We start from the raw sequence: 10,471 nt of genomic DNA, 5'->3' as shown, positions 1-10,471 counted from the left end.
CTTAGGTGAGTCGGGGCTAACCTGTTGTTTGCGGGGGACATGTTCTTCCTTACCCTTTTGCTGCAAGAGTAGGTTGAACATATCCTCCATCTTCTTCTGGGAGGCTTCCATTCTCCTTTGGAAGGCGAGAAATTCCTCCCTGGTGACCCCCAAACGATCTCCAAGCGTGGAGTGAATGGACTAGGGTGATTCTTTACCAGCAGCAGGACCGGAGCTTGAGCCTTGGGTTGTTGTCATTATTCGAGAATTGGAGGTCGGAAGCAAGATAAACACCTCTTAGAAGCGGTTCCCACAAACGGCGCCAACTGTTGCGGGATAAAAATGGTGCTACGATGTTGCTCTCTAACTCTCGATGACCTAAAAAGGATGAAAACAAAGCAGGCTTGGAGGACCCGGGGTGTACTTTGGGGATCACTTCAATGCCTAAATAAGAGAACGCTTTGAAGAGGTTGAATGCAACAGTAAGATTGGGTTAAGAATGAGTTCCCTTGGCCTCTCACCCGAGTCCCTATTTATAGTGGCAGAAGTTGACCTGAGGGTGTATGACTATTTATTGGTGAGTTATGGCGCAGAAGTTGACTTGAGCGATGATGGCTCTGATTGTTGCTGCACCTTAATGCTCATTTATGATAGATGGACTGTTTTGAACCTGATATATATTTAGGGTACATCAAAATTAATGGGCATAATTAATTTTAAAGAACTTGGTTCAAGGGAGGTTGTAAGGAATTAAAACCAAGTTTTTATAAACCAAGTTTCCTTTATTTATTTTATTTTATTTAGTCGTGTATGAATTGCTTGGTATAATAACCTAGGTAACTCAAAACATGTATAATAAGCCATTATGTGTGCTTCCAAATTATTCTTTAGTGACCGTTCTTTGTGTGTGAAGGAAGAAAGCAACAATAGTGGTGTTCCTAATTATATCAAAGAATTTAAAGTGTTGTTCCCACATAGGGAGCTAAACTATTGCCGCAAAATCTAGATTGGAATTTGTTGGAATAATAATGACCTTGGCCACTTGAAAATAAAAAAATAAAAAAGGACAAGAAAGGCTTGGAGAACCCATGTGTATTTTGGAGGATTATGTCGATGCATAAGTCAAGAAAATGGAAGGATATGAAATGGCAATAGAATATGAAAAAATGGGTTGTTGTAAGATTCCTTACCTCTTCTCAAGTGCCCCTTTTATAGTTGTGTTGACCTAACTCCCATTAATTCTCTAATTAAGAAGGGGTTATAAGGGAGTTATAGACTTTTATACGAAAAGTTATATTGGATTTATGGGCCTTTAATCCAACCTTTATGGAGGGGTTACAAAGGTTTCATTATCCCCTTTAATTTTCTCTTGATTCCATGTCATTTGCGTGACTTTATGCAATGACTTTATCACTAACCTCTGATTTTTAAGTGTACATTTTATAACTCCAACCCTGTTTGTCAGGCCCCTTAAGCTTATAATATTAAACACAAACTAATGCAAGGATAAAAAATTATACATGCAATATTAAAATCATAATATTTTTTTTTATTTGTTGAAGTGCCATAAACATGCTTATTACAACAAAACATTCACATACAAAATTAAGGAAAATAGCCATATGTAGTCATAGTTGCAGGCATAGATGACACTTAATTATATAACGAGCTTGCGAGAAAATTGGCACCATCGGTCATAAGATGCTTGGAGATTAGGCCAGTCTGAGGTAGAAGTGGCAAACTCATGCAACCAATGGGTTAGGATTATTTCTTGATCGGTTATCGGTAGACTAGAGATGACTTCATCTAGCACTCTCTCCATCTCTGCCTTTTCTCGGCCTAGTAGGATTGGATAAGCGACACCATTGCCTGCATAGCAAAACAACGGAAGCCATAGCACTAGCATTCTCAACTTCACTTGTCTTGAAACCTCAAATGCTCCTCCTTGGATTAGCTCTTTAAACAATATGGCTGCCATGAAAAAGTAAATAGATTTAATATGTTTGAGAAAAAGAAAAGAAATATAAAATGGGAAGATAATTTATTTTCTCTCTATGTCAAATTATTAGAAGCAAACGCATTTAGTATATCAATTCCTTCATATATTTCTCTTATTTTCTTGATATTTTTTGAGTTCCAAATTGTGCCTTAATGACACATAGAATTATTGGTAAACTTGTGTCAAATAAAACCAGCTTTGGAACAATTGGTAAGTCAACAAATTTCGAGAGGTCTAAAGTTCTAACTTTGAGAAAATGTACATAGGATGGTGATTGGGATGAGAGACTAATTAGTCCATTGTGCAAGTTTGGGAAAAGGTAATTTAGAATGTCTTAACTCTTTAGGACAAGATGACTCAAGATCCCTATTAATATTTTTGAATAGAAATGCATATCACCAAGTTTCAAATTTCTTAGGTTTATAAATGCAATGGACAATTCTATGCACCTTTCCTTAGTATTTTTGTTTCTGAATTTAAGGATATGAAATTAATGCTTGCAAATTTCTAGATAATACAAAGATTCCCTCTTTTTTTTTTTTTGCTTGTGATTAAAAGAAAAACAAATTAACTAGTGTTTGAAACATTTGCATCCTATGCTACGAAATATCAAAAGCTAAGTCAAATAATGTAAAATGGGTACAATCTACTCATTATTTTTGTAGTCCAACCTACTCACTTTTAATGTTGGCAAAAAGAAAAAAAAAATAGAAAAAAAAAATCAATCGTCATGTTAAATAGGCTTGTCCCTCACAATTTTATTTATACCATTCATGCTTTTATATATGATATAAATACAAAAGTAATAGCCTGAGTAGTTAATGTTTTAGTTTAGGATAAACTGACATATACAATAATGGCATTAGTTACCTAAATTACAATCCAAATTCATTCTACAAAGATATAAAGATGATATAGAGTAGAAAAGAAAATTAATAACAATATAATAATTTTACGCAAAATTGTATTTTGTATATTTTTTTTCACTTTGAGCTAAAAAAGTGATGCCCCTTTAAAAAAAAAAACTACTAAGGTCATATAACTTAGCTATATGCCATGGATGTACATATTTCCATGTTAAGCTTCCAATCTTCAAGTTTAAGTTGCATGATTTCATAAGTTTAGCATGTATAGATGATTAAATTGGAAAATACCTATTGTGCATATTTAAATTGGTATTTTTATGGTGTTTTTCATATGCAAGCTCAAGATTCAGTTTTTTGATCCTTAGTGTGTTAAACTTTTAGCTTTTTAGGATTCATTTTTGCACCAAAAGACCCTTTTAAAGCTTTTTTGATGTTTTATGTATTCTTGGACACTTCAAATATAGTTGGCTACATTTAGGGTTTTGTGTGTGGCCATACTCATATAAGGGTAACCCTGGGGTTAGAGAGGGTCGAAAACAACCAAAAAAGTAGAGAGAGAGAGAGAGAGAGAGAGAGAGAGAGAGAGAGAGAGAGAGAGAGAGAGAGAGAGAGAGAGAGAGAGAGAGAGAGAGAGAGTTAAGGGTTTTCATGAATGCATGGGAGGTTTTGGAGGGCCAGATGGTCCATATAGGGTCAGAGGACCCCAAATATGTGTTTGGAAGCTAAGAAAACACCCTATACTGGAAGAACTTTGGCTGTTGGCCTAACAAGGTCTTTCAATCGGTTTTGGTGATAACAAAAAAAAGGACTATTTAATTTCGAAAGGTTGAGTTTTTGTGTTTCAGGAAATATGGATCAAGTATGGTTCAAGTAAAGATCAAGTATGGTTCAAGTAAAGATCAAGTGTGATTCAAGTAAAGATCAAGTATGAATCAAGTGTGGGTCAACTAATTAATGATCCAATGAGAAACTAAGGCATTTGTAGATAAAGTTAGCTCAAGCAAATTTTCAAAGAACTTCAAGAGTAACGAATGAGAAAGAATTCAAGCATGACATATAAAGGCTTAGGAAACAATTTGCAAGTATTTCAAAAGCTAAAATATCGTTTGAAATATGTTTTGAAACTCTTCCAAGAGATTATGAGGACTTAAAGACCTATTTAAGATTTTTGAAATAAGTTTTGTAAAAATCAAAAGAGAGCAAATCAGTTTTTAAAGAAAAATATTTTCTAAAACAGGTTCTTGGCAAATTAGATGACTGAACTTTTCAATTCAGATGTCTGAAGTGGCAACTTCAGATGACTGAAATTCATGTTCAGACATCTGAAGAATTACTTCAAACTTATAAAGATTAAGTGCAGACGTTTGAAGATTTTATGGATCAAAGCAGAAACAAGTAGTAGCAGTTTAGACGTTTAAACTCAAGACTTCAGACATCTGAACCTGGCACCTCAGACGTCTAAACCCTCTCTTCAGATATCTGAACCTGTGTCCAGTTAAATTTTTAAAGGGTTTCAGGAACTTCAGACGTCTGAACTCGAATCCTCAGACATTTGAACACTGTTCAACGGGAAAATTTTTTAAAATATAGCCGTTTGATCCCCAAATTTTCTAACAACTTGGAAAACTCTCTAAGGAAACTCTTGCAATAAGGAAACTTGTTTAGAAGTCTATAAATACATGGTTTTTGTAAATCAAAAATACACCAAGCATTGAAAATCTCTCAAGCTCTCTTGCTCTCAAAGTCTTACCTTGATCAATTTCTTGCAAGCTGAAAATGCTGTGATTCTGATATTCTTACTCATCAAATCTTGAAGAAATATTACTGATTTCTCATCTGGAGAAAAGGAATTTGGTGAAATCCTTGTTAAGCTTCAAAACTGTATTTATTTCTTGATATTTATCTTTTGAAGTACATAGTTTAATGTTATACTAATCTGCTCTTTGTGTGAGCATCTCTTGTACACCAACTTTTTGATATCTCTCTTGTAGATTTTGAACGATTCCAGGCTATTGGATCATTGACCAAACAAGGGTATATTGTTTGGAGAAGGCGGGCTCTAGCCTTGGCCAAGGAGTGATTGCAAACAGGCGTTGTTCCACCCGGTAACGGAACTGCTATAGTAGAACCCTTCGGTGTTTTGCCAAGGGCAAGGACGTAGGTTGTGTTGAAGCCGAATCTCGTAAAAACCTTGTGTCTTTCTCTCTTCTTTACTTTCTATTTTCTATACTAGCTGTTGTAGTGTGATTTTAAGTGCAGGTCGCAGGTTTTAAAGTTAGACATAAACAAAGACTCTTGATATTTAGAAAGTACGTTTTGATTAACCATTTGCGGAAACCCAAAAGGAGTACGTTGGTTAATCTGCGGAAATATTGATCAAGAGAAGTGCATACGAAGAGGTTACTCAAAGAAGGTGGTAAACATTCACAGGGAAATTAACAAAAGTACTAATATTCTTGGTTGAGTGGTTGAATTGCTTTGGTTTCATTGATTGGCTTGTGAATTTAAATTTCAGTATTTTCAAGTGTGATTATCAGTTATTAATTGTGTTTTTCTTGGTGTCAAAAGCTCAAAAATTATTAAAATAAAAAAGAATCCATTTCATGCCCTCTCTTGGGAAGCTATTCCTAATTTCAATTGGTATCAAAGCCTAGTTATAGAAATTCCTAACAAGAAACTATAAAAGGATCTAATGGCAAACATTGGAGTAGCACCCCTTGGTGAAGTCCAATCCTCAACCCATCCACCAATCTGTTGTGGACACAATTATACCTTTTGGAAAAAAAGAAGGGAAATATATCTCCAACACATAGATTGGAAAGCATGGGAAGTTGTTATGGATGGAAATCTTATCCGCACTAAGATAGTTGATGGAAAACATATTCCAAAAGAAAAGAAAGATATGACCGACTTAGATTATAAAATGCTTCAAATAAATGCAAGCGCTATAAATGCGTTATACTGTGCATTAGATGCTAATGAATTTAACCGAGTCATGGCTTGCAAAATAGCTAAGGAGATTTGGGAAAAATTAGAAGTAACTTATGAAGGAACCGTTGATGTTAGAGATAATAGGATAGAGATTTTAACAAGCGAATATGAAGCATTCAAGATGAATCCTGATGAAACAATATCAAGCATGTATACCAGATTTACTCACATAATAAACTCCTTAAGCGCCTTAGGAAAAACCTATACTACCTATGAAATGATCAGAAAAATTCTAAGAGACCTACCCTCTATTTGGGAACCAAAGGCTACAGCTATCACGGAAGGTAGAAATCTTAAGACTACCTCTTTGGATGAACTAATAGGCTCACTTCTCACCTATGAAATGGCATTGAAAGAAAGAAATCCTGAACCAAAGCATAAAAGATCCATAACACTAAAAGCATCTAGCCACAGCACTAGTGGAGAAGAAAGTGAAACAAATGACTTAAATCAAGATGAATTAGCATTCATTACTAAGAGAGTAAGAAAATTCTACAGAAGAAATAAAAGGTTTCCTAGAAAGTTTAATAAAAAGAAAACTGAAAAAGGAGAGACAAGTAGGAAGGAAAATAAAGGTAAGAGAACCACCAATTTGTTATCATTGCAAAAAACCAGAGCATATCAAATCGGACTGCCCGTTATTCAAGAAAGACAAAAATAAAAAGAAGGAAGCTATGAAGGCTACTTGGGATGACTCAAGCTCCATCGAAACTGAAATCGAAACAAGTGAATAAGAGATGGCAAATATATGCTTCATGGCGAATGACGAAGAGGTAAATTCTTACTACTCTTCAACCGAATCTCAAAATGAGTCTTATGATGAGTCGTGTGATAGCTTGCCTTCTTATAAGGAATTATAAGCTAAGTTATTTTCACTACATAAAAGATTCATAAAAATTTACAAGAGAAATATAATTTTGAAAGATCAAAATCAAGAACTAGTGAAGCAACTTGAATCATTCAAAGCTATTGAAGAAGAAAGAAATACTTATATTAAGAAGTTGGAAGAAGAAATAAATATAGCAAAACAAGAGTTAGATAAAACTCATAAAGATAACTTGAATAAGAAGGATCTAGAAATAAATGAACTCAAAAAGGTAGTTGAGGATAAAGAAAAGATCATCTATAATTTTACCAAAGGTGAAGAAAACTTTGAAAAGATGATTGGATAGCAAAGGCTTCATGAGAACAAAGAAGGAATAGGTTACAACGGTAAAACAAATAAAAGGAATAAAAAGCTATACATGGGATACTTTGTTAAGGAAGCTAAGCATCATGCTAGCACTTCATCAAATAACAAATATGAACACACCACTCGTTATATGTGTAAGACTAAAGGTCATGTAATGTTTAATTGCCCATTAAAAAGAAAATATGTTAAAGTTCAAGGAGAATGGAAAGCAAATAGTGGAACTCACAACAAAACAAAGAAAGTCAAAAGAATTTGGGTTCCAAAAACTAACACATAGTATCCCTCATTATAGGTTTGTCTTAGGACAACAACGACAACGGACAAATGGTACTTGAACAGCGGGTGCTCAAGGCACATGACCGGTGACAAGACCAAGTTCACTACATTAAAACAAAAGGATGGAGGATACGTCACCTTCGGCGACAATGCCAAAGGTAAAATTATTGGTATTGAAAAAATTGGTAAAGAACCTTCACTCACTATAGATAATGTACTATTAGTGGAAGGGCTAAAACATAATCTTTTAAGTATTAGTCAACTAAGTGATAAAGGGTTCGAAGTAATTTTCATGAAAGAAAAATGTGTTATCCAAAATCCTAAAAACAAAGAAACTTTGTTTATAGCTCATAGAATAAATCATGTCTATTGCATAAATCTTGAGAAATTAGCAAATCAAAGCATAACTTGTTTGACAACTATGAATGAAGTAAGTTGGTTATAACATAGGAAACTAGGTCAAGCTAGCATGGACCTACTATCCAAATTATCTAAGAAAAATCTTGTAAAAGGACTACCAAATATTAAATTCATAAAAGACAAGTTGTGTGATGCATGTCAAAAGGGAAAACAAGTTAAAAACAAGCTTTAAAAAGAAAAAATACATATCCACCAAAAGACCCTTAGAACTCTTGCACCTAGACTTATTTGGTCCAACTAGAACCTTAAACTTAGGTGGAAAACAATATGCTTTTGTGATAGTAGATGATTATTCAAGATTTACTTGGGTAATCTTTTTAGCAAACAAAGATGAATCTTATAACCAATTAATAACCTTATGCAAGAAATTACAAAATGAGAAAGGTTATAATGTAACAAGCTTTAGAAGTGACCAAGGAAGAGAGTTTAAAAACAGGGAAGTTGATAAATTTTGTAATGAACATGGAATAACTCATAATTTTTTAGCACCTAGAACTCCACAACAAAATGGAATTGTTGAAAGAAAAAATAGAACTCTACAAGAAATGACAAGAACGATGCTTAATGAAAATAATCTACCAAAATATTTTTGGGCAGAAGTTGTAAATACAGCATGTTATATTGTAAATAGGGTATCAATAAGATCAAAAATAGATAAAACACCATATGAACTCTGGAGAGGTAGAAAACCTAATATTTCCTACTTTCATGTATTCAGATGTAAATATTTTATCCTTAATACTAAAGATGATTTAAGAAAGTTTGATGGAAAGTTGGATGAAGGTATCTTCCTAGGTTACTCTACAAATAGTAAAGCTTATAGGATTTATAATAAAAGAACTTCTACTATTATGGAATCAATTCATATAACTTTTGATGAATCAAATAATCATAACATTAAAGACAAGAATGAAGAAATAGAATACACTCCACAAAAAGAAGAAGACCTTGAAATAAAAGAAGAAAAGAATAATGCTGCTCCAAATGAAAACTTTATAGAAAATCTGAAACTTCCTAAAGAATGGAAATATGATAAAAATCACCCAAAAGAACAAATTCTTGGTGAAACATCAAAAGGAATAACCACTAGAGCCTCACTAAAAAATATTTGCGATCATTTTGCCTTTTTATCCCAAGATGAACCCAAAAATATTAAAGAATCCTTAAATGATGATTCTTGGATTATAGCTATGCAAGAGGAACTAAATCAATTTGAAAGAAGTCAAGTGTGAGAACTTATACCTAAACCCAAAGATAAATCAATTATAGGAATCAAATGGGTGTTTAGAAATAAGAAGGATGAAAATGGAGTCATTGTAAGAAATAACGTTAGGCTAGTAGCACAAGGATATAATCAAGAAGAAAGAATTGATTATGATGAAACCTTTACTCCTGTGGCAAGAATGGAAGCAAGTAGGATGCTCTAGCTTATGCAGCCCATAAAGATTTTAAGTTATATCAAATGGATGTAAAAAGTGTATTCTTAAATGAATATATAAATGAAGAAGCGTATGTCAAACAACCTCCAGGTTTTGAAAATTCTAAAAATCCAAACCATGTATTCAAATTGACTAAAGCTCTTTATGGTTTGAAACAAGCTCCAGGAGCTTGGTATGAGAGGTTAAGTAAATTTATACTTAAAAATGAATTTACAAGAGGAATGGTTGATAGTACTTTATTCATTAAATCCAAAAACAAAGATATGCTAATAGTTCAAATATATGTGGACAATATTATATTTGGAGCTACAAATGAAGATCTATGCAAAGAATTCGCTACATGTATGCAAAAAAAATTTGAGATGAGTATGATGGGGGAGCTAAATTATTTTCTAGGATTACAAATAAAACAAGTTAAAAATGGAACTTTCATAAATCAAACTAAGTACATCAAGGATATGCTCAAAAAGTTTGATATGGAACAAAGTAAACTCATAGGAACTCCTATGAGTACAACCACAAGTCTTGATAGAGATGAAAAAGGAAAATAAGTAGACATAACACACTATAGAGGAATTATTGGTAGTTTACTATATCTAACTGTTAGTAGGCCTAATATTATGTTTAGTGTGTATATGTGTGCTAGATTTCAATCAGCACCTAAGGAATCCCACTTAATAGCCGTTAAGAGAATTCTTAGGTACTTGGTAGGATCACTTGATCTAGGCTTATGGTATCCAAAGGACACTGATTTTAATATGATAAGTTACTCCGATGCTGATTATGCAGGATGTAAAATTGATAGAAAAAGTTCAAGTGGCACATGTCACTTTCTAGGACAATCCTTAGTGTCATGGTTCTCAAAGAAACAAAATTCTATAGTCTTATCAACTGCCAAAGCCGAATATATGGCAGCTGGAAGTTGTTGTGCACAAATCTTATACATGAAACAACAATTAAAAGATTTCAATCTAGAGTATAAGACAATACCAATAAAGTGTGATAACACAAGTGTCATAAATATATCTAAAATCCGATTTTACACTCAACAACTAAGCATATAGACATAAGACATCATTTTTTGAGAGATCATATTCAAAAAAAGGATATAATTCTTGAATTTATAAATACAAGTGATCAATGGGTTGACATATTTACAAAACCCCTAAGTGAAGAAAGATTTATACATATTAGGAGAGAACTTGGGCTAATCCATAGCAGAGAAGCATATTAGAAATGAAAATTCAACATTTTTATGCACTTCGGATGTCTGAACTTCACACCCCAGACGTCTGAACACTGTAGCAGA

General features: G+C 33.3%; 1 protein-coding gene across 1 annotated transcript in view; it reads right to left on the bottom strand.

Annotated features, from left to right (window-relative positions):
- Positions 1–1,507: 1,507 nt before the first annotated feature.
- LOC131154554 (uncharacterized) overlaps positions 1,508–10,471 on the bottom strand; it is a 32,921-nt gene continuing 23,957 nt past the window's right edge. Inside the window, exon 3 of the mRNA XM_058107391.1 lies at positions 1,508–1,950. Within this exon, the coding sequence (XP_057963374.1) occupies positions 1,637–1,950 (314 nt within the window). The 3' untranslated portion in view covers positions 1,508–1,636. The remainder of the gene's footprint in view (positions 1,951–10,471) is intronic.

Source organism: Malania oleifera, chromosome 4 (genome assembly GCF_029873635.1).
Source record: "Malania oleifera isolate guangnan ecotype guangnan chromosome 4, ASM2987363v1, whole genome shotgun sequence".
Lineage (NCBI taxonomy): Eukaryota > Viridiplantae > Streptophyta > Magnoliopsida > Santalales > Ximeniaceae > Malania > Malania oleifera.
The sequence above is the reverse complement of the archived record's forward strand: the minus strand, read 5'-3'. Positions and strand labels throughout refer to the sequence as shown.